Source organism: Procambarus clarkii, chromosome 72, assembly GCF_040958095.1.
Source record: "Procambarus clarkii isolate CNS0578487 chromosome 72, FALCON_Pclarkii_2.0, whole genome shotgun sequence".
In the NCBI taxonomy this organism is placed as follows: Eukaryota; Metazoa; Arthropoda; class Malacostraca; order Decapoda; family Cambaridae; genus Procambarus; species Procambarus clarkii.
The window spans coordinates 7,056,771-7,084,473 of record NC_091221.1 but is presented as its reverse complement, the minus strand read 5'-3'; the positions used below and the strand labels follow the sequence as shown (position 1 = coordinate 7,084,473).

Sequence of the window (27,703 nt, the reverse complement as noted above, 5' to 3'; positions counted from 1 at the left end):
TTACATAACAATACAAAGATGACTTAGACATTAAATATAATTCAAATAACATCCTGTATCTGGTTGGAATGATATCCACTTCCTTAATCTTGCTTTCAGTCTTCCCATTCTCGTAACCTTACACTTTTTTGGGGGGATTGAATTCTAGCAGCCATTTGTTTTGGCGTGCTTCTGGAGTCTGTCAAGGTCATCCTGGTGGTGGAAGTCGGGGTATCGACCCTCAGACCTCGTCTCTCAGGGTGTGGTAAATTCCGAAGGCTCTTGGTGGAACTTTTACTCAATACAATGAGTGATAATCGTGGATTTTTAGAAAGAATTTTGGGGTTAAGTTTTTTTTCTGGGAGGAGAGGTTGGATGGCTGGGGTGTGGGTAGGGTTGGAAGGTTTGGGAGGGTGGTGGGCTGCATGGTTGGATTACAGGTATGTAACCAGGAACTAAATCGGATTGGTTGTAGTAGGGGTGTAGCGGAGACTTAGTAAATACTTCCTGTAGCGTGGATATCTTCGTTTGCCAGATGGTGTGTGTGTGTGTGTGTGTGTGTGTGTGTGTGTGTGTGTGTGTGTGTGTGTGTGTGTGTGTGTGTACTCACCTAGTTGTACTCACCTAGTTGTGTTTGCGGGGGTTGAGCTCTGGCTCTTTGGTCCCACCTCTCAACCGTCAATCAACAGGTGTACAGATTCATGAGCCTATCGGGCTCTGTCATATCTACACTTGAAACTGTGTATGGAGTCAGCCTCCACCACATCACTTCCTAATGCATTCCATTTGTCAACCACTCTGACACTAAAAAAGTTCTTTCTAATATCTCTGTGGCTCATTTGGGCACTCAGTTTCCACCTGTGTCCCCTTGTGCGTGTTCCCCTTGTGTTAAATAGACTGTCTTTATCTACCCTATCAATCCCCTTCAGAATCTTGAATGTGGTGATCATGTCCCCCCTAACTCTTCTGTCTTCCAGCGAAGTGAGGTTTAATTCCCGTAGTCTCTCCTCGTAGCTCATACCTCTCAGCTCGGGTACTAGTCTGGTGGCAAACCTTTGAACCTTTTCCAGTTTAGTCTTATCCTTGACTAGATATGGACTCCATGCTGGGGCTGCATACTCCAGGATTGGCCTGACATATGTGGTATACAAAGTTTTGAATGATTCTTTACACAAGTTTCTGAATGCCGTTCGTATGTTGGCCAGCCTGGCATATGCCGCTGATGTTATCCGCTTGATATGTGCTGCAGGAGACAGGTCTGGCGTGATATCAACCCCCAAGTCTTTTTCCTTCTCTGACTCCTGAAGAATTTCCTCTCCCAGATGATACCTTGTATCTGGCCTCCTGCTCCCTACACCTATCTTCATTACATTACATTTGGTTGGGTTAAACTCTAACAACCATTTGTTCGACCATTCCTTCAGCTTGTCTAGGTCTTCTTGAAGCCTCAAACAATCCTCTTCTGTTTTAATCCTTCTCATAATTTTAGCATCGTCCGCAAACATTGAGAGAAATGAATCGATACCCTCCGGGAGATCATTTACATATATCAGAAACAAGATAGGACCGAGTACAGAGCCCTGTGGGACTCCACTGGTGACTTCACGCCAATCGGAGGTCTCACCCCTCACCGTAACTCTCTGCTTCCTATTGCTTAGATACTCCCTTATCCACTGGAGCACCTTACCAGCTACACCTGCCTGTCTCTCCAGCTTATGTACCAGCCTCTTATGCGGTACTGTGTCAAAGGCTTTCCGACAATCCAAGAAAATGCAGTCCGCCCAGCCCTCTCTTTCTTGCTTAATCTGTGTGTGTGTGTGTGTGTGTGTGTACTCACCTATTTGTGCTTGCGGGGGTTGAGCTTTGGCTCTTTGGTCCCGCCTCTCAACTGTCAATGTGTATGTGTTTGTGTGTGTGTGTGTGTGTGTGTGTGTGTGTGTGTTTACTATTTGTGTCTGCAGAATCGAGCTATTAGCTCTTGGACCCCGCCTTTCTAACCAATCTATTTTCTTTCTCAATGTCTACTACACATATTTGTCTGTAACGCACACATACACAACACAGCTACAGGAAGCAGCCCGTAGCAGCTGTTTTTATGGAACAGAGACTTTCTGACAGTCCAAGAAAGTGCAGTCTGCCCACACGTCTCTTTCTTGCCTAAGTTTTGTTGCCTGGTCATTGAATTCTATTAAATCTGTGAGGCACGATTTGCCATCCTTGAACCCTTGTTCGTGTATTACAAAGTTATTTCCCTCCAGATGCTCTACGAGCCTTTTCCTCACGATCTTCTCCATCACCTTGCATGGTATACAAGTTAAGGAAACTGGCCTGTAGTTCAGTGCCTCTTGCCTGTCACCCTTTTTGTATATTGGGGACTGTATTAGCTGTCTTCCAGCTTTCTGGTAGGTCTCCTATTTCCAGTAAACTGTTGTACACCATAGAGAGTGGCACACTTAGTGCTTCTGCACCTTCTTTTAGTATCCATGGTGAGATTTTCTCTCTCTCTCTCTCTCTCTCTCTCTCTCTCTCTCTCTCTCTCTCTCTCTCTCTCTCTCTCTCTCTCTCTCTCTCTCTCTCTATCTATCTATCTCTCTCTCTCTCAGAAGGGCAGACGCATGCGTGTGTGTAATTGGGGTCTGACTCCTGTCTGTCTGGACCCCACTGACTGGACCCCACTGACCGGACCCCACTAACCGGACCCCACTAACCGAACCCCACTGACCGGACCCCACTGACCGGACCCCACTGACCTGACCCCACTAACCGAACCCCACTGACCGAACCCCACTGACCGGACCCCACTGACCGGACCCCACTGACCGGACCCCACTGAGAAATAACTTCTTTGTTTCAGCGAGATGTTTTTTGCTCTTAATTTCCAAGTCATCTGGGCCAGGTTCTTACTTAATGCTCTGAAATTCCGGTCCGGTTGCAAGCCAAGAATTGCCTCGTGCAGTTGTGTGTGTGTGACTCTTTGTTGCAACTCAACACGTTCTTGCAAATAGTGTGGCTAGGTAATCTACACCTGTTTTAAAAATGCTGTTTTTTGCGTTTTGCATTTTGTTATATGTTTCCCAGGGCGTGAGGACTTGAGGGTGTGACGTTCTTAGGGTGTGACGTTCTTAGGGTGTGACGTTCTTAGGGTGTGACGTTCTTAGGGTGTGACGTCTTCAGGGTGTGACGTTCTTAGGGTGTGACGTTCTTAGGGTGTGACGTTTTTAGGGTGTGACGTTTTTAGGGTGTGACGTTTTCAGGGTGTGACGTCTTCAGGGTGTGACGTTCTTAGGGTGTGACGTTCTTAGGGTGTGACGTCCTTAGGGTGTGACGTCCTTAGGGTGTGACGTCTTCAGGGTGTGACGTCCTTAGAGTGTGACGTTCTTAGAGTGTGACGTTCTTAGGGTGTGACGTCCTCAGAGTGTGACGTTTTCAGGGTGTGACGTCCTTAGGGTGTGACATCACCAGGGTGAACTACGTCTGACTTAACGCACGTTCCAATGTAATTTGTTAGAACGTTTTTCGTTCCAATGTAATTCGTGGCCGCCCGAAGCTGTGGCAGCCCAGAGGGGGAGTGAGAGTAAAGGTAGTGTGGGGGGGGGGGGAGCAACAGCGTGCAGAAAGCAAGTCACAATAGTGTGGTTGAACACAACTATAACCCCCTCGATCAGGAGCCCAGGGCGGACGTGGCCGAAGATCTGACATCTGGAGAGAGTGACGTCGAGGTCTTGAATCTCTGTTTGACTTCGTTATCCGAGTGACTTCGGTGATATCCAGCTAACGACTCTAGTCGTTTGCGATATCCTGATACCTTCGAAATCGTCGTTAATTGCCGCTATTAACGGCAGTTAAATCGTTATTTATCGGCAATTATTTAACCCCATTAACGACAGAAATCAGTCATTAACAACTATCGTTAGTTAATGGGTGGATAAGGAGAGGCTATCTTGAGATTTTGAGATTATCTTGAGATGATCTCGGGGCTTTAGTGTCCCCGCGGCCCGGTCCTCGACCAGGCCTCCACCCCCAGGAAGCAGCCCGTGACAGCTGACTAACACCCAGGTACCTATTTTACTGCTAGGTAACAGGGGGCATAGGGTGAAAGGAAACTCTGCCCATTGTTTCTCGCCGGCGCCTGGGATCGAACCCGGGACCACAGGATCACAAGTCCAGCGTGCTGTCGGAGCCTAGGAGGCTAGAGAGTATAAGGAGGAATGGAATGAGGAAGATAAGAATGAGGAAGATAAGAATGAGGAAGATAAGAATGAGGAAGATAAGAATGAGGAAGATAAGAATGAGGAAGATAAGAATGAGGAAGATAAGAATGAGGAAGATAAGAATAAATTAGAAGTCAAGCTGAAGAAACAAAGACATTTCCTGCTAATGATAAGAAATTACAGACCATTTTTTTCCCCCGTTATTTTGTGTAATTGTTTTGTTTACTTGCGTGTGGTTACTTGTTCCAGCGTCACTTGTTTGTTTCCCAGGTGTTTACCTCACCTTCTCTCCCTTCATCTCTCTCCCCTCTCCCTTCTCCCCTCCCAGGACGTGGGAGAGCAAGGAGGAGGGGGGGAGGGAGCATCTTCAAGATGCTCAATAATGTGTTGTAGAGAGTTGGGTCTCCTCCAGGGGGAAGACCAGGGGAGGGGGGGGGGCTTTCTTGTCACCAGTCGATGACCTCCAGGGAGTGGTTGTGTGGGTGTGGGGTGTGGGGGGTGGGGGGTGGGGGGTGTGGGTGGGTGTGGGTGTGTGGGGGTGTGTCTGTGTGTGTGTGTGTGTTGGGGGGGTGTGTCTGTGTGTGTGTCTGTGTGTGGGTGTGTGGGGGTGTGGGTGTGTGGGGGTGTGGGTGTGTGGGTGTGTGTGTGTGGGAGGGGGTGTCTGTGTGTGTGGGGGGGGTGTGTCTGTGTGTGTCTGTGTGTGTGTGGTGGCTGTGGGGGGTGTGGGGGTGTGTGGGTGAGTCTCTATGACAGACAGACGAGGCCCCAAGACGTATCAAATCCAGCTTCGAAAACATCATAAAAAATATATATATATATAAAGAAAATCATTGCAAATTCCTCGAGCAATGTTGACATTATTTTTTCTTTAATTGCCTCCAACTACAATGTGATGACCATTGTCATCATGTCACCTTTGTTACGTTCATGTCCGTTGTTACGTCCAGGCTAGCGTCACAGGTGACAACGGTAGAGACAACGGGTGACTGTTGTTCAGCTCCGTTACCAAACAACAGATGACGCCGCCGTCATATGGTGCTCCCCCTTGGTGTTGGGGGGGCTCCTGTTGCGCCACAACCCCCCCCCCCCCTCTTTACCTTCCCCCTCTTCCCCTACCTCCCCCTATTCTCCCCCCCTTTCCACCCCTTCAAGAATGCACGAATCGTCGCTATTGACTTCAGGGTCCGAATTCACGAAGCAGTTACGCAAGCACTTACGAACCTGTACATCTTTCCTCAATCTTTGACGGCTTTGGTTACATTTATTAAACAGTTTACAAGCATGAAAACTTATCAATCAACTGTTGTTATTGTTATAAACAGCCTCCTGGTGCTTCGGAGCTCATTAACTGTTTAATAATTGTAAACGAAGCCGCCAAAGATTGAGAAAAGATGGACAGGTTCGTCAGTGCTTGCGTAACTGCTTCGTGAATCTGGCCCCTGGGTCCTGTGGCCAAGTGGTCAGCGTTCTCGGGTCACAACCGACAGGTCCCGGGTTCAGGTCCAACCCGTCGTCTGGCCTAATAGGTCACCTTTTTAACGGAACCTGTTTGCAAAAAAATTAATGTACCGTAATATGGACGTTCTCAGTTTATCGACCTCGATGGGTTAGGGGGGTTGATGGGGTTGGCACACCGAGACGACGGGCGGCAATTGTAGCGTCAAAACAGAAGCGTTTTGGCAGCGTTTCCTTTCACCTGGTGCCACCTAGCGGTAAGGAGTTATAGGCTGGTGTTGCGTGGCTGTTGGACTTGAACCCAGGCATGTGCAATGTTATGAAAACAGGAATAGCATTTAGATGGCATATCCGGCTGTGCCCGGGTCTCTTCTTCCCCCCCCTTTTCCCTCCGTTATCTTGTTCCATCTTCCCCCAGCGCCTCCCCCAGAGAGACAGAGAGAGAGAGAGAGAGAGAGAGAGGCGATATCAATGATGTCGTTGTGGATCCACCGGCCCGGGCGAGAGCTGTTGTTTATATACCACAACGACATCATTGATATCGCCTCTTCGGTGACGACAGGATCATTACACCTTGTTGACCAGACCACACACTAGAAGTGTAAGGGACGACGACGTTTCGGTCCGTCCTGGACCATTCTCAAGTCGATTGTGAGAATGAGAGAGAGAGAGTCGACACAAGTCTTGTGAGACACGATTGTGTCTCAAGTCGACACAATCGACTTGAGAATGGTCCAGGACGGACCGAAACGTCGTCGTCGTCCCTTCACCTTCTAGTGTGTGGTCTGGTCAACATACATCAGCCACGTTATTGTGACTCCTCGCCTGCATATCGTCTCATTGGCAAGGCAACTTGCACGCTAGAGAGGACGTCGCAGCCTAGTTGATGATGGACCCATTACAGTATTTGCCTCTGGAACGGCCGTCATTAACACCCTTCACTCACTCCACCTCGCTCTTGGCCTTCAGTGGATCTCGGTCCAGCTCCTCCATCTAATTCCTGGAACTTCGGGGTCCTCCCTTGAGTTTGGGCTGGATTGTGTGTGTTTCTGTCTCTGTTCTTGACGGGTCCTGGAAGGGGGACGGGAAGACTGTTCTTGACGGGTCCTGGAAGGGGGACGGGAAGACTGTTCTTGACGGGTCCTCCTGGAAAGAGAACGGGAAGACTTGTTCTTGACGGGTCCTGGAAGGGGGACCGTAATACGGAAACTCGGGAAGCTGTTGCCGGAAGAAACTATTCGACCAGTGTTCGGATTCCGGAACACATCACCGTCTACAGTTACTCCTACGACAGACGGCTTGCTGCTGCTGCTGCTGCTGCCTGTCTGCGTTGAATTATAGCTCTAAAGTGGTTCGTGCTGAGCGGTCGTTAGTAGAGCGTTTGAAGACTGCTGTAATTTACCTCGATACTAACAGCCCTGTTAACCAAAGAGGCATCTGTCTCTCTCTCTCTTTGGTCTCTTGCTTTGTCTCTGTCTCATGTCTGTACGAGGACACTACTAACTGTACTCTTAAGGACTGGCGGAGAGACACCACTGAAGGAATGTCTGTAACGTTGTATGCCGTGATCATGTGTACGTGTCTTTACCAGACAGCAGCTGTTGCTACAGCTGTTGTGTCTACTGGTTACTGTTGCTACAGCTGTTGTGTCTACTGGTTACTGTTGCTACAGCTGTATTGAGCACCGGTTGCTGTAGCCTGTTGTGCTCACTTCCTGAAGTCAGTGGACTGTTCCATTATACGCTAAGCTTATCTTGCTATATTTCACTCGCGTATACTGTTTTAAGTTTTTTATTTGTTTTTATTAACGGAAACAATAGATCATGTGCCACTGTCGGTAATTATTCGACTCCAGGATGGGTTGTTCATCCCATCTTGTTCAGTGTGTTCAGCTTCCTGTCTTCAGATCCCATCTTCATTACATTGCATGTGTTGACGTTGGACTCTATTAGCCACCTGTGAATATTCTCGGGGTCTTCCTGGATATCTTAGGGTCCAGTAGCCATGTTAAACACCTAGTGATGGCACAGCGGTAACACGCTCACCGCACTAGCCATTTGCGCTGGGTTCGAGTCCTGGCCAAGGGAGGATTGATTGAGCAGTCTGTTCTTAGCTTTTCGCCCCCCTGTTCACCCAGCAGTAATTGAGTACCTTGTTGCCAATAGATTGGCGGGTTGTGTTCCAGGGGGGAATCAGTAGGGTAAGGCTTACCACGAGGTGTAGGGGAAGAGGCATCACTCCTGTGCCAGGTAAGTCCACTACGGGATCACCATAGCCCGTGCTACTTGCAACTTGTTGATGGATGGAACTTGGAACCAGTTGATGGATGGTGTCCTTGTTTGATTGGCAATGTCTGCGTTTGACGGTCTGGGTCTGAGTTTGACGAACTGGGTCTTGAATTTGACGGACTGGGTCTACGTTTGACGAACTGGGTCTTGAATTTGACGGACTGGGTCTACGTTTGACGAACTGGGTCTTGAATTTGACGGACTGGGTGTGTGTTTGAAGGACTGGTTTTAATAATTAAGTATTAAATAAAAATCAGAAGCCTGTGCAACAGTCAGTTATACGTTGAGAGGCAGAACTAAAGAGCTGAAGCTCGACAAATAGCCCGCTTCCTCCACCCGCCATATCCCTCTGTGCAATCACAATTAAGCGAGAACAGTTAGGTGAGAAAAAAAACATACGAGTTGTTTTACTTTAGTTACTCCTCTAACACTGTGCTGACGTTCCCGGTTTTCTTTGAATCACCTCTGGTTTTACAGAAAATGGAGAACCTAATAAATTGGTACGTTGGCAAATTACTCAGCATTTCTTGATGGCGGGTGAATGCCTGTGACCTATATATATATATATATATATATATATATATATATATATATATATATATATATATATATATATATATAATATATATATATATATACATACATTTTATAGGACTTTCAGACTGTTATTGCTAAGTTGTTGTATAATAATGACGTCACGGTGTTCATCTACTCAGACCCCAACCCACACACACTGAATAATTTTGTAAACAATGAACTTAAAAAAAGTTCACGTATGGATGTCAACCAACAAACTCACACTAAACATAGAAAAGATCTACTACATTTTATTTTGGAAGCAAATCAACAAATGCAAATTCAGCTTCAGATAGACAATGTTAACATTAGCAATAACATTGATGGAAAGTTCCTATACTTATCTTGAGGTTGTCTTGAGGTTATCTTGAGATGATTTCGGGCTTTAGTGTCCCCGCGGCCCGGTCCTCGACCAGGCCTCCACCCCCAGGAAGCAGCCCGTGACAGCTGACTAACACCCAGGTACCTATTTTACTGCTAGGTAACAGGGGCATAGGGTGAAAGAAACTATGCCCATTGTTTCTCGCCGGCGCCTGGGATCGAACCCAGGACCACAGGATCACAAGTACAGCGTGCTGTCCGCTCGGCCAACCGGCTCCTCTTAGACAAGAGACTTAGACAAGAGACTCAACTTAAGCACCCACATACAACACATAACTAAGAAAGGTTCAAAAAACAGTTGATATACTCTCTAAAATCAGATATTATGTACCTAACTCTGCTCTCCTCTCACTATACTATGCACTAATCTATCCCGCGAGGACACTGCAAAGCCCCGAAATCATCTCAAGATAACCTCAAGATATATCCCTATCTTCACACACAGAGATCACACTAACGTGATGCATCAAATGAACAAATCCACAAGGGCCGTGACGAGGATTCGAACTTCGGTTTCAACACTTTTACCCTGTCGTAGCTCAGTCGATTAAGGCAGTGTCTGGGATGCTCCCGGACGCAGGTTCGAATCCTCGTTACGGCCCTTGTGGATTTGTTTATCCCTATCTTACATATGGTATCTGTGCATGGGGGTTCAATCACTGCAAACTACCTCAAGCCCATCATCACCTCAGCAGACGTCTGCTATCAGGACAATAACAAATTCTGCTTTCAGACAACACTCAGCCCCCTTCTTTAAATCCATAAACATGCTAAACTCACTCCACACATTCTCTTGTGTCAATTACATTTACAAAAGCCTGTTCTTAAGTGCAAATCCTGCTCTGAAACTCTCCCTGGACAGATGTAATAGGACCCATTATCACCACACCAGACATAAATATCTTTTTTGATATCTCCAGTCAAACTTAATCTGTGTAAACACTCTATGCAAATGAAGGGGCCTTTCCTTGAGGTGCTTCCGGGGCTTAGCGTCCCCGCGGCCCGGTCGTCGACCAGGCCTCCTGGTTGCTGGACTGATCAACCAGGCTGTTGGACGCGGCTGCTCGCAGCCTGACGTATGCCTAGGGGAGCCTAGGGGAGCCGGTGGCTGAGTGGACAGAACACTGGACGCGTGATCCTGTGGTCCCCGGGTTCGATCCCGGGCGCCGGCGAGAAACAATGGGCAGAGTTTCTTTCACCCTGATGACCCCTGTTACGTAGCAGTAAATAGATACCTGGGTGTTAGTCAGCTGTCACGGGCTGCTTCCTAGGGGTGGAGGCCTGGTCGAGGACCGGGCCGCGGGGTCACTAAAACCCGAAATCATCTCAAGATAACCTCAAGAAGATAACGGTGTTCATCTCTGGGGGTGAGGGTGCTAGGACGGCACGATGCAACCCACAACAGCTTCCTAACCCCCACAGCGTACGACGCTGTACGTCGTACGTCCATACGTCAGCGTCCTTACGTCGCTGTACGTCGTACGTCCATGTCCTTACGACACTGTACGTCGTACGTCCATACGTCAGCGTCCTTAACAAGTTACATTCTAACCATCTCTAACTACGACCTTTGTTCGTGTTCCGTTCGTGTCTGGCCAGCCGAACTATTTCGAACACTTGCCAGTCGTTCCAGAACCTAAAGTCTATTGTCCTTCTATCTATCTACCATCTATCTATTATCCTCCTCTCTCATCCTTAACATTACTTTTGTCTCTTTTGTCCGTCACAGAGTGGCCCGGAACTCGGTCATTATGTCTCCCGTCGTCGTCGACAATACGTCTTAATAACGGCGACGTTAGCAACGTTTTCTTCCTCCTGTTGTGTTCAGCATCTTGCATGAGACGCGTGTGGTGCAGGCTACTCTGGCCTCTACCGTCAGGGGTCCTTAAGACACAAAGTGCGCTACCACATCTGGGGGAAAGAAAACGGAATAATTTTTGTATTCCAATTTTTTTTTCTTCAATAACTTGTTTGTTCGGGTAATTTGTTCTTGTTGATGTTTTTGAATAGGATGATTTGTCCCTGTATAGCTGTTGTTTTTGTCAAATATATACAACAAAGAAGAGGTTTGAGGTTTGTTAGTAAATAAATCATACGAGAGTTTAGTAGGACGAAGGGGAGACTTAGATAATTTTAGCGGTGGGGTCAGACCGCGGTTCACAGGAAATGTCTCCACATCCTAACTCCCTCCCTTCCTGTAGATGCTATCTTTTGCTATAATGCCATCTATTGGGGCTAGTATAGCGTAAAAGGGCCGTAGGAGAGGGTGTTAAAACGCATGGGCTACGAGCTAGTGATGTCTGAAAGGGGAGGGGGCAGTGAAACAGCATTGCCGTCGTATAGTTCAGGTGGCCAAGGGCGCGGCGGCGGCTCCTGAAGGCTAACAAGTCATGCAGAGAGAGAGGGTTGGTTGGCGGGGCACAGCAGCAACCCTCCACACCTGAGCAGGTGGTGGTGTACGTCTTTTGTTCGCTATGCTCCCTCCTGGCTGGGGCCACAACCCACACACACCCGCACCTATCACTCTGCCTCAGACCAGGAGAGCACGAACATTAAGCAGTGACTCGCTGAGCCTTTGAGACGCCGTGTGACCGTCAGTGTGTGTGTGTGTGTGTGTGCTGGAGGAGCTGCAGTGTTGCGAACAGGTCAGTCAGTGTTGTGGTGGCGTGGGTGTGTGGTCAGTGTATTTAGAAAGTTCACCACAGGTGGAGACATGCGGTCCACTTTGTCCGATAAGCGCGGTGGAGCGCTGTTAGATATAATTCTATCGTAAGTTGCGATTTCTTTGGCGGGTGAAACTTGATGCCAGGGAAGCTTTAGCACACAGTATAGCAGCGGGAGTTTGTAGAAGTCTATGTCCCGGGAGAGAGCGGACACCATCCCACCCTGCTGTCAACACGCTTCAAGAGGGATGCTAGGATATCCTGAAGCCACTGTCCAACACCACAGCCAGGCTGTCAGCGGGCAGGAGCCGCCCTCGTCGCCGCTGTGTCGCTAACGAGGTGGTGAAATCCTCGTGTCTGGTCGTGGCGGCCTCTGTGGACGACCAGAGAGAGACCAGGAAGCTGTGGACGACCAGAGACAGAGAGAGAGAGAGATCACCAGGCCCCTGTTGTGGAGGCGGTGAAAGGTCACTAGAAATGCCATGAGATATTCCTGTATACAAACTCCAGGGGAGTTGACTGGGGAAATTTTAAGACACTCAACAGAGACAAGGGTCGTGTGATTATGATGCCTCTGCCGCAGTTTGGTCGCTGTTTTCACTCTTACTTTCATTTTGAAGTAATGTGTGTGTGTGTGTGTGTGTGTGTGTGTGTGTGTGTGTGTGTGTGTGTGTGTGTGTGTGTGTGTGTGTGCGTGCGTGCGTGCGCGCCTGCACCCTTGAGCCCTTGTATATATATGTCCGTGTGTAGGTAAAACAATAGAACAACATCACCAGCGCCGTGGCTACATTCCATCCGAGTCGTCAAGGAAATTTAAGATCTCAAGACAGGAACGGTATATTGGAGGCCATCAGTATACTCCTCAAGTAAACTCCAAGGAGAGTATCCCTATTGCTGGACGGGGGAGACAGGGTATCCTCTAAGTTTACCCCGGTGAGTCTCTAGGATGTCTCTGTAGGATATGGATCAACAGGTCGGTGGTTATCGAAGATGACGGGTTTTACAATGGATTAAACTGCAACTCCCGCAGGCGGATCCGCTTGCGGCGAACTGCATTGGTTTCCCGCTTAAATTTCTTGGTTGAGTGTGGATGTCACGTTGTCCTAGTGTGGTTGTGGCTTGGTGACTGGTTCGCCTGCTTCATAACTGAATTATCCCAATGCTAATTGTTATCCTTTTCCGTTGCTATCTCCACAGGGGATAACGCGTCCGTTGGAACCCATCACAAACGCACAGCTAAAGCTTGCCTAAGCTGGATTAGGTTTACACGAGTTAATGCGTAAATGCTGAAGGAGTTACTCACCCCCAAACTAACCCACGACGTCGTTAAAACACTGTCCGCCGTTAAAAACAAAAGTCCACCCTGCTAACCGTATCACAGAAAACGTACCCACATGCCTAAGTTATCGCGTCCGATCCATAGAAAACGTTGATTATTTATTGAGTCGTCGCTTCTATGTCAGGTTGAAAATTTTAACGTTGCTTAACGTAACGTACAAAATACGACCTGTTACGGTGTCGTGGGGAGGGGGGGAGCGTACGGGGGGCGGGGGAGCCAGGTAGAGCGCCCCTCCGCGCACGCGCACACCACCTTAGTAATCACTGAGCAGGTTAATTGCTTGTTCCACACCTGGTCCGCACACCGGAAGCTGTCCAGGTGTAGGACAGCTGATGGGAATGGTCTCTGTGGGGCTCTTACCCCCCTACCCCCTACCCTCTAGCCGAAGCAAACCTACCCCTTCTATCCATTCCCTTCCATCGTAGTATCCCCCCCCTATCCTTCCCCCTCCCCCAACCTCACCACCTAATCCCCAATCACCTCTATCCTGTGTGTGTGTGTGTGTGTGTGTGTGTGTGTGTGTGTGTGTGTGTGTCAGTATTTTCCCCTTACCATCATACAACTTAAAATAGCTAAATATATTAGCCTTAAAACAGTTAATATACTATATTAACCAACCATTTAACTCTAATAGTGTTGACCACTGACTATAGCGACCAGCCAGCTACCAGCGACCACCACTAGTGGCTCCACACACCTGTAGCAACACCTGACTTGCTATCTTTCACTCAACATTAAACCAATTTTGCAATTGCTATATTGCCTCTTGTTAAAGAAAAGCAAAAAAAAATATATATATATATATATATATATATATATATATATATATATATATATATATATATATATATATATATATATATATATATATATATATATATATATCTGTAATCACAAAAAGCCTAATATATATATATGTTAAGTCATTGACCTGTTGTTTCACTTTGATATAAGTTCTTAATTTAAATTCTGAAATTTAAATGGAACTAGGAAATAAAAGTTCAGTTTTATGTTGATAGTTTAGGATTTATTTATTTTTTTAAATATATAATTTGTATTGTTTTTAATCTATGTTTTGTGGGTCTGTGTGTTTGTTTTCACTTGAGCAGGTTTGTAATATATTTTAATTTTCTCTATTTGTAATTTTGTAATATTTGTAATATATTTTTGTAATATATTTTAATTTTCTCTATTATCTTATCTTAATATCGTTTTAAAGAATATATTGAAATCATTTCGTGTGCAAGACAAGTTCCAGATATTTCTTATTCTTTGTTATGTGAAAAATTCGCAGATTTTTATTGTATTAATGTAGTGTGGGATGACTTTATTCCGTTGATTTTATTAAATTGTGAGTTTAATTTATTAAGTCGTGAGATCGGGTTTCTTGAAGACCCAAGATTCTTATACATGTTTGTTCTTCTGTTGATGCTATACAGCGGCTGCTTTCACTTCCTTACTGTCTGTCTGTCTCTTTCTGTGTCTCTCCTATTTTTTCTCTGCACTTTCTTTCTAGTCTTCCTGTTCTCCCAGATGCTACCTGTTTGACCGACAGATAGTGACACGGGTGGAACACATACTTACAAGGGGTATAACACATAATAACAACAGATAAAATTGCTTAAATGTTATTTAAGCAATTTTAATGTTGCTTAAATGTTCCTAGGTAGTAAGTATTTTTTTTATTATGATTGTTTAAGCGTTCAGATATAGAAAATGGGAAGATGTCTTGAAGACGACCAACTAAAGAGTGTGTTACGAACCTTGAGGACGTCTTCTCTAAGTTGTCTGTGGCAAAGTTCGAGGCGGAACGGTTGTGAGCTTAACTTATCAGTTAAGTTAAGGTTGTGAGCTTAACTTAACAGTTTAACTTATCACAACTTAACTTATTTCTGATTCCTCCTCCGTAGCTCATCCACACTCACCCACGACAAACACGCTTAGGCGTTTCTTCATCCTTTCCTCCTGATCAAAGAACCGCTGGAGAGAAAGTTACTGGATTAGGATACAAATTTGAACCAATGAAAGTGTTCTGATAAAGCAGGTGAATGTGTGGTAAGAGATTGTGTTTGGGATTGTGTGTTTGGGATTGTGTGTGTGTGGTTGTGTGTTAGTGGGGTGGAGATTTGTGCTCCGGGGGTAGATATCTGTTGATAATTGTGTTAATGTTTAAATAGGTTTCAATTCATTGACTCACCTGCGTAGGGTTTTTTGGTTTCTGTATTCACCTAGTTGTGCTTGCGGGGGTTGAGCTCTGGCTCTTTCGGCCCGCCTCTCAACCGTCAATCAACTGTTTCTACTACTACTATTTATTTTCCTCCACACCACACACACCCGTGTGTGTGTGTGTGTGTGTGTGTGTGTGTGTGTGTGTGTGTGTGTGTGTGTGTACCTTTGTACGTATTTACATTCACATATGTACGAGTTCATGTATGTATTGTTGATGTCATGTTAGAAGATGTGTATGCTTGTATACATATACAAGCTCTCGGGGTGTACAGCGTACGCATGTACAAATTGGGTATTTACACATGTACGAGCCAAATTTGTGCTTGCTTTAAGAGTCAACTCCGGCTGTTATATGCATTCCCTTTGGTACGCAGAGAGGGAACAGCCGTCGGAACTGCTCATGTGCATGCCAATTGCGTCCATCATAGCCGGGGAAAAAACCAATCTTGACCACCACATGCTTAAACGTTGAGGTGCACAAGACGGCTTATGTACGTTAATATTCGTGGGCATTACAGAGGTTCATATTTAATTTTTTTTGGCACTAACCTGAGTGTATGAGGTGGGGGGGGGGGTTGAGCTTCAGCTCTTTGACTCCGGCACTCGACTGGTGTAAAGGGGATAGAGCCTATTGAGCCTAGAGGTCTTTACAATGTCAAGGAGGCTAGAAATAGCCTAAGCTACACTATCCCTTTGATATGCATTTCTTTCTTGTCTCAATAAACATACTTAAACTTGTAGAGTGTCTTATCAAATTCGACAAATTAGTTTAATGTTTTAAGTCACTTGTATCCTGGCGTCTGGATTTACTTATCACTTAAATCATTAAGGTTTAGGTGTGTTAAAATTCGATTATGTGTTTCGGGAGAGGGGTGGGGTGGGGTGGGTGGGGGGAGGGGGGGATGTATTGGTGAGCGAAGTGAAATGAAAGTGAACGAAAGGCAGAGGGGTCGTGTGTGATCGGCCGATCGGCCATACAGGCTAACCTACATTTCGCTGCCTCGTTAAACATCAACAAATGGTTCTGAATTGCTGTCCGCGGTTCGTTCGCTATCATCAATGCCTCTAGAACACCCCCTCTCCCCCATCGTGCCTCGCCTCCCCTCCGTCAGGATAGCAGAGATAACCAAAAGGGGGGAGGGGTGTAGGGGATATAATAAATATTCCTGTTTGTTTACAATTCAGCTGCATTACGGGGCTTACTCATGCGCAGTAAGGCTAAATCCCGGGCTTGATGCGCGTGTTGATAGGTTGATCCAGCAGTGTCTGACTGTCTCTGGTGGGGGGTGCACGCGTTGCTCCTTCACTACCCAAATGAACTGACAAGAGTGAGGGATAAAGAGAGACGTGAGACGGTCACTCTTGAAGATGGTGTAGGCATGAGAAGGTGACCTCTGAGGTGCCTAGCTGTCCAGCGTCTGTGTCAAGACCGCAGCGCAGAAACTGCGCAATTCCGTATTTGCGACGGCGCCTCTACGTTGGGGGAACATTGTTACTTAAGTACATGGAACGCCAGGAAGCTGCAAGCGTCTTGGAAGTTACTTGGGGAAGGGTGCAGGCTGTTCGGTGCTCGAATTGCTTGTTATATGTGATTAAGCGCACACAGGGTCGTTAGTGAACTGAACTGCTGGTTCGTCTGCATCATGAAATTCAATATGAGTAAGTTATTGTGTGTCGTGTTCCGTGGTGGTGCTCCAGGTTGGTGTTCCGTGGTGGTGCTCCTGGCTAGTGTTCCGTGGTGGTGCTCCTGGTTGGTGTTCCGTGCTGGTGGTGGTGCTCCTGGCTGGTGTTCCGTGGTGGTGCTCCTCCTGGCTGGTGTTCCGTGGTGGTGCTCCTCCTGGCTGGTGTTCCGTGGTGGTGCTCCTCCTGGCTGGTGTTCCGTGGTGGTGCTCCTCCTGGCTGGTGTTCCGTGGTGGTGCTCCTCCTGGCTGGTGTTCCGTGGTGGTGCTCCTCCTGGCTGGTGTTCCGTGGTGCTCCTCCTGGCTGGTGTTCCGTGGTGGTGCTCCTCCTGGCTGGTGTTCCGTGGTGGTGCTCCTCCTGGCTGGTGTTCCGTGGTGGTGCTCCTGGTTGGTGTTCCAGTATAATGGGCGTGTGATATAAGAGGAAGCATTGTTAACCCTTTTCCGGTGGTTCCCCCCCCCCTCACCCCAGAAAAGTCACCCCTCCCCCTTCACCCCCCTCCAAACCCCCTTCCGTCAACCCCCTGAAGCTTACATATTATATATATGGAAGTTCCTTTCCTTTGAAAGCTTTTACGGGCTATTCATGCCCGTGCCACCTCTTGGGTAGCTTAATCTTTATCAACCAATCAATCTTTGAACGCTAACTACTTCATACCTTCACACACACGAAGGATCACACGTCTGGGATGCTCCCGGACGCAGGTTCGAATCCTCGTCACGGCCCTTGTGGATTTGTTTAACTTCATACGTTCCAACGTTAGAAGTTATTGGGCAGCGATCTCATTGGTGCCAATTATAATTTGCTATTTCCGGGTCAATTTTTTGGTGTTCAATTGTTAGCAATTTTGTAAAGAATTTGGATTTTTTTTTCGGGGAAATTCTGGCATTTGTATCATATGTGAGTTTTGTTGAGAGTAACTTGTGTATGTGCATAACTAAGTCTGTCAGTATATGTAGAATCACATATCTACGATATATGTAGAATTATGAGGAGGTGGAGTTGTTTTTCAAGTGCTTAGGCACAAGTGTGTCTAGATGGTGGTGCAAATTATGAACTTTTATTCCCCCTACACCAAAAAAATCCACCTTTTTGGGTAATAAAATTTGTGTAGGGACAACGAGGATGAATGCAGCGACTAAATCTAATACTTCTAGGCCTAATAAAGGCACATAGACCTACTAAATTAGGCCTAAGATTGTGAAAACGAGGCTTTTGATAACTTAGGCGTAACGTAGGTTTTATAGTCAGAGTATCTAATTATTAGAACCCGTTTTTTTAAATCCAATATTACAAAATGTCTACATTTTTATATCTATATTTTGTACCTTGAGACATATTGCTCTATATACACACACACCTTTGGTGTAGAGCAGTATACTTACACCCTATAGTACAGTGTACCGACGCTCTATAAACCAGTGTACTGACAAATCCACAAGGGCCGTGACGAGGATTCGAACCTGCGTCCGAGAGCATCCCAGACGCTGCCTTAATCGACTGAGCTACATGGTCAAAACGAGTTGAAACCAAACTGAACTTACTGGATCCTGCAGCCTCAGGATCCTTGTGGATTTGTTCATTTGATCCATCACGCTATTGTGATTTGTGTGTAGTGTACTGACACACTGTAGTACAGTGTACTGACACACTGTAGTACAGTGTACTGACACACTGTAGTACAGTGTACTGACACACTGTAGTACAGTGTACTGACACACTGTAGTACGGTGTACCGACACACTGTAGTACGGTGTACTGACAAACTGTAGTACAGTGTACTGACACACTGTAGTACGGTGTACCGACACACTGTAGTACGGTGTACCGACACACTGTAGTACGGTGTACTGACACACTGTAGTACAGTGTACTGACACACTGTAGTACGGTGTACCGACGCCCTATAAAGCTGTGTACTGACACCCTGGCTACACTTTTTTACAGACTACGGCAGCGAGGACGAGGCCGACGGCTACGAGGACGCTTCCAACGACTACGTTACGACAGAATTCCCCGACGAAGGTCTTGGAGAATCGGACACCCGCTCCTACTACGCTGAGGACCCCGGTAAGAGTTTATCTTTGTGTAATGGTGGGGCAGGACATCTCCCTCCCGGTGGAGAGGTGGTCATGTCTCTACCGGGGTGGTAAGACAACTAGGGGCTCACCATAGCCCGTGCTACTTGGAACTTTTTGTGCCAGGTAGCGAATCTTGAACAATAATACCGGGGTCATTTGCCTCGGTAGAGACTGATGAAGTCAAATGACCTCGGACCAGATTCACGAAGCAGTTACGCCGGCACTTACGAACCTGTCCATCTTTTCTCAATCTTTGGCGGCTTTGTTTACAATTATTAAACAGTTACTGAGCTCCGAAGCACCAGGAGGCTGTTTATAACAATAACAACAGTTGATTGGCAAGTTTTCAGGCTTGTAAACTGTTTAATAAATGTAACCAAAGCCGTCAAAGATTGAGGAAAGATGTACACGTTCGTAAGTGCTTGCGTAACTGCTTCGTGAATCTTGGTCCGAGGTCATTTGCCCTCCACAGTCTGGTTGGACAGTTACCCCCCCCCCCAAGCCCCCCACCCCACCCCCCAACCCCCAAACACCCACAACAATTCGGTCAAACAGAAATGAGCTCGACAGGAATTTATTTAAGTGTTTAAGTGTTACATTTACAGGTAATTTTTTAAGTAATTACCTGAAGAGAGATTGCAAATAAACTGCTGTTTTCTACTTTGCAACAGTAACTACGTCATTTTTATGACGTTTATCTTTTTTTATGAGTAAATGCGCACGTCGAATGACTTAAGTCACTGACGTGAAGTTAGACACACAAAAAAAATGCTATATACCGTCAATGATTTAATTAAACTATATTGGTGATTGGATTTACATATTCGTATATACCTAATCATCATTAGTCATTACCTGTACCCGGGTTCGAGCCCCGTCCAGCTGCTGCTGCTGCTACCTTTAACACACTATAGTACGCATTTATTTCTTATGTTTTGGAATTGACCAATACGTTAGAAATGCGACTTATTGGTAAAAATTCAACCATTGCAATATTGACGTTTTCCATGTAACAACTTTGATAGGTTATATTATGGTTGTTTGGGTTCGTGCGGGTTGTGTAGTGGTGGAGGCAGACTCCATGTACGGGTTGTGGAGTGGTGGAGGCAGGCACTCCATACACGGCTTTACAAGTAGGTATGCTAATGCCTAATTAGCTCTAAAACCTTTACAACAGCCTATTATAGGCTGAGAAACGGGACCCAAGAGCCGAAACTCAACCCCAGAAGTAAAACTATGTGAGTACCCGATGAAACGACACACGAGACATGACAACGATATGAATGATTTCAGGGGAGGGGGACTTGACAAAATTAGACAAGGAAGCGTGTCCAAACAGCAACAGATCGACGGAACAGGTATGGAACCTGTGCATACACATTACAGATACCAGAAGAAACTTCTTCAGTGATAGGAGTCTTAAGTGAAATGATATGGTTGAGGAAGGTTATACTTGTATAATCGGTTATACACTTATGATAAGGAATATAAGTGAGATATTGTATTGAACTACACCTAGGTGAGTACCACAAGGACGGCGCATGCGCTCTAGGGGAGGTGGAGCGGTCATTAGCAAGTGTGTGAGTGTGTGTACGGTATGTGTGTGTATGTGTGTGTGTGTACGGTATGTGTGTGTGTGTGTGTACGGTGTGTGTGTGTGTGTGTGTGTACGGTATGTGTGTGTGTGTGTACGGTATGTGTGTGTGTGTGTACGGTGTGTGTGTGTGTGTACGGTATGTGTGTGTGTGTGTGTGTGCGTGCGCCTCGGAGGACCAGGCACAGATGGCAGCACCGTTAGGTAACGCCTACCCATTATAGCGGGGAAACCCCGTTGGATCAACAGACAGTACTAACAGTATCCTGTTATCACTCCAGGTGACCAAGCAACGGTTAATATGCCTGTTATATATATAGTGTTAAACGGTTTAATAACAGTGCGTTGTTAATAGGTTTATCAAACCTAACGATATATAAAGTTTATATCTATTAGAAACAAGGAGCAAAGTACTCAACGCGGCCCAGTAACGGCCCGTTGGCGTAAACTGTTATCAAACAGACCTGGGGGCAGATTCACGAAAGGACTTACGTAAGCACTTACGAACCTGTACATCTTTTCTCAATCTTTGGCGGCTTTGTTTACAATTATTAAACAGTTAATGAGCTCCGAAGCACCAGGAGGCTGTTTATAACAATAATAACAGTTGATTGGCAAGTTTTCATGCTTGTAAACTGTTTAATAAATGTAACCAAAGCCGTCAAAGATTGAGGAAAGATGTACACGTTCGTAAGTGCTTGCGTAACTGCTTGGTGAATCTGGCCCCTGGGAATTAGAACTTTCTTGAAACCAACTAAAATGCATTTCAGACTAACGGTATTTCGACATGCAATGCGTCGGGAAAATTACGCTAACAGTCGGGGTCATCCGTTGTTTATCATGGCCTGTGACAGCCCCTCCCCCCCCAGACAGAGGAGGGAAAAACCACTAATAGTTAAATGCATTGTTAACTGAGCGGCAATTAGAGAGACCGACCTCGGAGTGGGGCCTCTGGCCAGGTGGCGTGCGCCAAGGCCATCTGCACTAGGATACATAATACGTCTCAGGTTGTAAAAAAAAAGATTACGGGCTCGCCATAGCCCGTGCTACATGGACGCCTTCGTTCTGAGTAGGTAAAGCTGAAACGTGTATAAAGACAGCCTTGGTGGACCTTTAGATTCATTCGAATTCGGTGAGTGATTGTGGACCGTTTTCTATAAATGCACTGATTGTTACTGGCTAAAAATTCCTGTTTTAATCTCTCCTTCGTGGTCTGACATTGACACATTGTTCATAGTGTTAATTTCTTAGTTAATTTCTACACACACACACACACACACACACACACACACACACACACACACACACACACACACACACAACGGTGGGACGCGAACAAGGGGACACAGGTGGAAGCTGAGTACCCAAATGAGCCACAGAGACGTTAGAAAGAACTTTTTCAGTGTCAGAGTAGTTAGCAAATGGAATGCATTAGGAAGTGATGTGGTGGAGGCTGACTCCATTCACAGTTTCAAATGTAGATATGATAGAGCCCAATAGGCTCAGGAATCTGTACACCAGTTGATTGACGGTTGAGAGGCGGGACCAAAGAGCCAGAGCTCAACCCCCGCAAGCACAATTAGGTGAGTACAATTAGGTGAGTACACAGAGAGAGAGAGAGCACGTATTTTTTAAGTGACAGGGGTAACTAAAGTATCAGAACATTACCGTACAGTTTGTCGCATTACTGCGTCCCTATGGCTGATTACGACGGGAGGAGCGCGTAGAGGGCGGGGCGCTCCTTATAATTGTTTAGAAACCTCCGTACTCCATCCGTCCCGATTGTCTGTCATTGACAGTGGAAGCGTGGACGGCCTCAGAGTCCTTCTGCGCATCGGGTGAGCGGTGGATCTTGTGTTATATACCCGTTGTTCCAGGCAAATCGGTGATATCACGAGTGCATATGTGACATACTAATTGATTGCGAATATTTTAGTTTACCGTGAAAAGCTTCATAGAAAACACCGACCTTACCTAACCTTCTTAGTATGTTTAGATAAGCATCTTATTGCTTCTTATTTACAATTATTACTTAACCTATCAACGGGTTAGTGCGTTCAGTATGCAACATAGATGATCATTCCTGACACGGCCGGACCCAGCTCTGTGTCTCACAACTTTAATGTTGTGTTGTATGTGACACTGAAATGTCTGCGTCTTTGTGCGTAAAAACTACTAATGTCTCGCAGGCGAGGAGTCACAATAACGTGGCTGAAGTATGTTGACCAGACCACACACTAGAAATTGAAGGGACGACGACGTTTCGGTCCGTCCTGGACCATTCTCAAGTCGATTGTGAATGACTCACAATCGACTTGAGAATGGTCCAGGACGGACCGAAACGTCGTCGTCCCTTCAATTTCTAGTGTGTGGTCTGGTCAACATACTAATGTCTTCCTCCGTGTTATAGACGTCTGAGACGGTTACTATGATTTTTCTTTGTGATCAAAAGAAATGTGGAAGTCCCTAGCACTTCAGTTGGTCAGTGCAGCGAAATCTTTTTTTTTTTTTCTTGCGGGTCGGCGTTCGATCCCCGATGGTCCTAGGGGGTTGGACACCATTCCTTCCCAGTGCTATGTGGTTGTAGTGGCTTTTTTTATTATTTTTCTTGGTAATTTCCTTGACTCGTTCTTTCGTGGCTTGGAGGACCTTGTATCTGCTGCAGGTCTGCTTCTTGGTTCTCCAACCACTTGGGGTGGACGGTAGAGCGATGGTTTCGCTTCATGCAGGTCTGCTTCTTGGTTCTCCAACCACTTGGGCTGGACGGTAGAGCGATGGTCTCGCTTCATGCAGGTCTGCTTCTTGGTTCTCCAACCACTTGGGCTGGACGGTAGAGCGATGGTCTCGCTTCATGCAGGTCTGCGTTCAATTCCCGACCGTTCAAGTGGTTGGGCACCATTCCTTTCCCCCGTCCCATCCCAAATCCTTCTTATCCTGACCCCTTCCCAGTGCTATATAGTCGTAATGGCTTGGCGCTTTGCCACTGATAGTTCAACGCTTCTTAGTTTGCCAATGTGCTCACCTAGTTGTGCGTGTGAGGGTTGAGCTCTGGCTCTTTGGTCCCGCCTCTGTCATGAGTGTTGGTGCTAAACTGTTCGCTGGTTTGTGTAAGCTAACGAATGCTGTTTCGGGTGCTTCTCCGTTGCCGATGGACTGTTTCTGTTGTTAAAACGGTATATAGGTATTATGGAAGCTATCAGGCTGTTTGAAGGGTCGGGGGTTGTTAGCAATTTTGCAACAGCTGGTTTGTGTGTCTTGGGATTGGCTGCTTCTGCTGTTAATTGTTCCTTATCTTCCTGTAGACACCTGTCACTTTCCACTGTCACTTTCCCTGTCACATTGTTACCTCGTCACACAGTCACTTTACCCTTCTGTTCCACTAAACTATTCCTGTTGAAATGAGCCCTTTTTTTTAACATTTTTCAGCCGTTCAAATAGCGTCCTTATCTGGGACATTTAGTCTGTGATTGTGAGCAAACTGCCCGTTCAGTCCCTCAATTGCAAGAGTCATTAATTCCCCCATTAATTCACTAAACAGCCTCGAGGTGTCATTTTCTGGGGTTCAATAGTTCGAAACAAGATTAGAGTCATGTTGGAATTCGTAATTTAGTACCCAGGGGGCGCGCGCAGTCATCTCCTAATGACCATTTTGCTGTTAATGATTCTTCAGTTTTATTTGCCTCGCATAGGGGTCAATATTACCTGCCTCGCATAGGGGTCAATATTACCTGCCTCGCATAGAGGTCAATATTACCTGCCTCGCATAGGGGTCAATATTACCTGCCTCGCATAGGGGTCAATATTACCTGCCTCGCATAGAGGTCAATATTACCTGCCTCGCATAGAGATCAATATTACCTGCCTCGCATAGGGGTCAATATTACCTGCCTCGCATAGGGGTCAATATTACCTGCCTCGCATAGGGGTCAATATTACCTGCCTCGCATAGAGATCAATATTACCTGCCTCGCATAGGGGTCAATATTACCTGCCTCGCATAGGGGTCAATATTACCTGCCTCGCATAGGGGTCAATATTACCTGCCTCGCATAGGGGTCAATATTACCTGCCTCGCATAGGGGTCAATATTACCTGCCTCGCATAGGGGTCAATATTACCTGCCTCGCATAGAGGTCAATATTACCTGCCTCGCATAGAGGTCAATATTACCTGCCTCGCATAGAGATCAATATTACCTGCCTCGCATAGGGGTCAATATTACCTGCCTCGCATAGGGGTCAATATTACCTGCCTCGCATAGGGGTCAATATTACCTGCCTCGCATAGGGGTCAATATTACCTGCCTCGCATAGGGGTCAATATTACCTGCCTCGCATAGGGGTCAATATTACCTGCCTCGCATAGAGGTCAATATTACCTGCCTCGCATAGAGATCAATATTACCTGCCTCGCATAGGGGTCAATATTACCTGCCTCGCATAGGGGTCAATATTACCTGCCTCGCATAGAGGTCAATATTACCTGCCTCGCATAGAGATCAATATTACCTGCCTCGCATAGGGGTCAATATTACCTGCCTCGCATAGGGGTCAATATTACCTGCCTCGCATAGGGGTCAATATTACCTGCCTCGCATAGGGGTCAATATTACCTGCCTCGCATAGAGGTCAATATTACCTGCCTCGCATAGAGGTCAATATTACCTGCCTCGCATAGAGATCAATATTACCTGCCTCGCATAGGGGTCAATATTACCTGCCTCGCATAGGGGTCAATATTACCTGCCTCGCATAGGGGTCAATATTACCTGCCTCGCATAGAGGTCAATACAACTCCTGCAGGTTACTTTGTTCCCAGTAGAAGGTTTTGAGGAAGTTGTGACCAAGACCGGTGTTATAAAATGTTATGGGAACTGGTTTTGAAGGAATTTAAAGGTTTTTTATTTTGATGTTCCAGAATGCCTCTTTGTGTGATTATATTTAGAATTAGAGATTTAATTCTTCGCTAACTAGCCTTCGTGTCGTGCGTGTAGTGAGGCTTTGGTGATTACTGCGTCAAGCTGTCTGTCTGTCTGTCTCTCTCTCCTCCAGATGGTGACCGCGGACTGTAATTAAATTCTTGGTTGCTTCCGCCTGTTGTCTCTGTGTCTCTGTGTCTCTGTGTCTCTGTCTCTCTGTCTCTCTGTCTCTCTCTGTCTCTCTCTGTCTCTCTCTGTCTCTCTCTGTCTCTCTGCCTCTCGTATAAACATCTTCGTATGTGTTGTACGAAGACTCTGAAACGATACACTCACATTACCAGAAGTTAAAACTCCTCCCATGCTATCTTCATAAATAAATCTTAGTGTTCAAGTTTTAATTGTAATTGTAAATAGACTATAATTTTTTATTATCGACAAATATTTTTTTCAGTTAAATATTTACAATAGAGTTTGTTTCAACGTTGTACGAACGTTGCATTTTGGTCAGGTTGGATATTTTCACCCGCGTCGCAGTTTGAATTTGGCGGGCTTTATCGAAGGATACCGAATAGGGTCTAAAACCTGAGAAAAGTTTGTATATATCTGCGTCATCGTTCCTCTGTAGACTAACCTAATCCAACCTAATCTATCCAATCCTAACAAATCTATATGAATTCAGATGTTTCCGTCTGTCCCAAGTGTGGGTCCAGTCGCTTGTGGCTAGTTTCACCCTATTTCCCCCCAGTAATTGCTATTGGGTAGGTGCTCAACATGGACGGTGTCCATGGGCGACGATTATATGTAGTTACCCCTAGCGAGCGGCGCTAAGACCCGTCGCTTGCACTACTCCGCTGACTGCCCATTTTCTGTGATTGTGCCGCGTTATAGGGGAAACCAAAGTATTTTCTACGGCTCCGTTTTCTGAGAACGTGCCGCGTTATATAGGGGTAACTAAAGTGTCCACTTCATCTCCGATATTCGTATCATTGTGTTGGGGGACAGGCAGCCACTGTGTATATATACTGGCTTATATCAGGGTCCTCCCAAGTAAGGTCGAATTACTAACTTTCCCCAGGATTTAACCTGTGATTTCCCCCCCCCCTGTGACGTCACACACCTCAATTATAAAATTGTGTGTGACGTCAGTGACGTTGCAATGCTCATGCCAGAGACAGGTTTTGGACCCTACTGGTGTTTCTGGTAACGGGGCCGATCGAGCGACTCTGCCAAGTTTACCTTATTGGCAATTGCTCATTCCCCCCCCCCTCCGACGTGTTCTATATCTGATAACATGTAATGATTGTTGGGTAATTCATTACCCATTCAGGTGTGTTGTTCTTGAGTAAGCTAGACGCGTGTGGTGTGTGTGTGTGTGGTGGTGGTGGTGGTGTAATTCGCGGTCCACCGTGGTATGTGTGTGGCGCCACTGTCGCAGCTTGTGTTTACCAGTACGCTGGGCCCATTGTTGACGTTGTGGCTCGCAGGGGACGCTAGGTCAAGGGGGACGCCAGGCAAGGGGGACGCCAGGCATGGGGGACGCCAGGCAAGGGGACGACAGGCCAAGGGGGACGCCAGGGAAGGGGACGCCAGGCATGGGGAACGCCAGCCAAGGGGACGCCAGGCAAGGGGGACGACAGGCCAAGGGGGACGCCAGGCATGGGGGACGCCAGGCAAGGGGACGACAGGCCAAGGGGGACGCCAGGCAAGGGGGACGCCAGGCAAAGCGGACGCCAGACAACGGGTCGCCAGACAACGGACGCTAAACAAGGGACGCCTGAGATCTAGCTTCGAACATTTGAAGGAAACAGCGTCAGACACATCACACAAGCATGGCATTAGACCAAAATTTCACCCATTAACTAACTAATAAAACCAATAATTATCATTAAATCACTAAATCAATAAACTCTCTAAGTATTATGGTTAGCCCGGCGACCCCTCGACCCACAGACTGTCACTTGTTGATGAAATGCCAAACATTGTTCTTGCTGTATTAGGGCGACCTTTGGCGATCGACATTGTTAACCACTTTCCCCTTGGGTCTTTGGCCTTGAGGGGGGTGAGGGGTGGGGGGAGGCATGTTTGGTCTGTCAGTCCGTGCTTGGACGTGGCTGGTCTTGCGACACTCGGCCAGAATGTCACCGGGCTCGACCCAGGACCCGGTCAGGGGGGGAAGGCTGATGCTGCTGCTGAAGTGGGGTCGTTGTTGTTTTGGGAGACGCGTTGTGTATTGAGGTCGCATTTAGGAGGAGGATATTACGTCTCTATATCTGTGTGTGTCTCTCTCTCTCTGTCTCTCTCTGTCTCTG

General features: G+C 46.6%; 1 protein-coding gene across 4 annotated transcripts in view; it reads left to right on the top strand.

Annotated features, from left to right (window-relative positions):
- The window catches only part of LOC123773625 (uncharacterized), a 301,086-nt gene that overhangs the window by 224,663 nt on the left and 48,720 nt on the right, over window positions 1–27,703 (top strand). For all 4 annotated transcript variants that reach the window (XM_069312402.1, XM_069312403.1, XM_069312400.1 and 1 more), the window contains one exon: window positions 18,749–18,871. In XM_069312402.1, coding sequence (XP_069168503.1) covers window positions 18,749–18,871 — 123 coding nt within the window. The remainder of the gene's footprint in view (window positions 1–18,748; window positions 18,872–27,703) is intronic.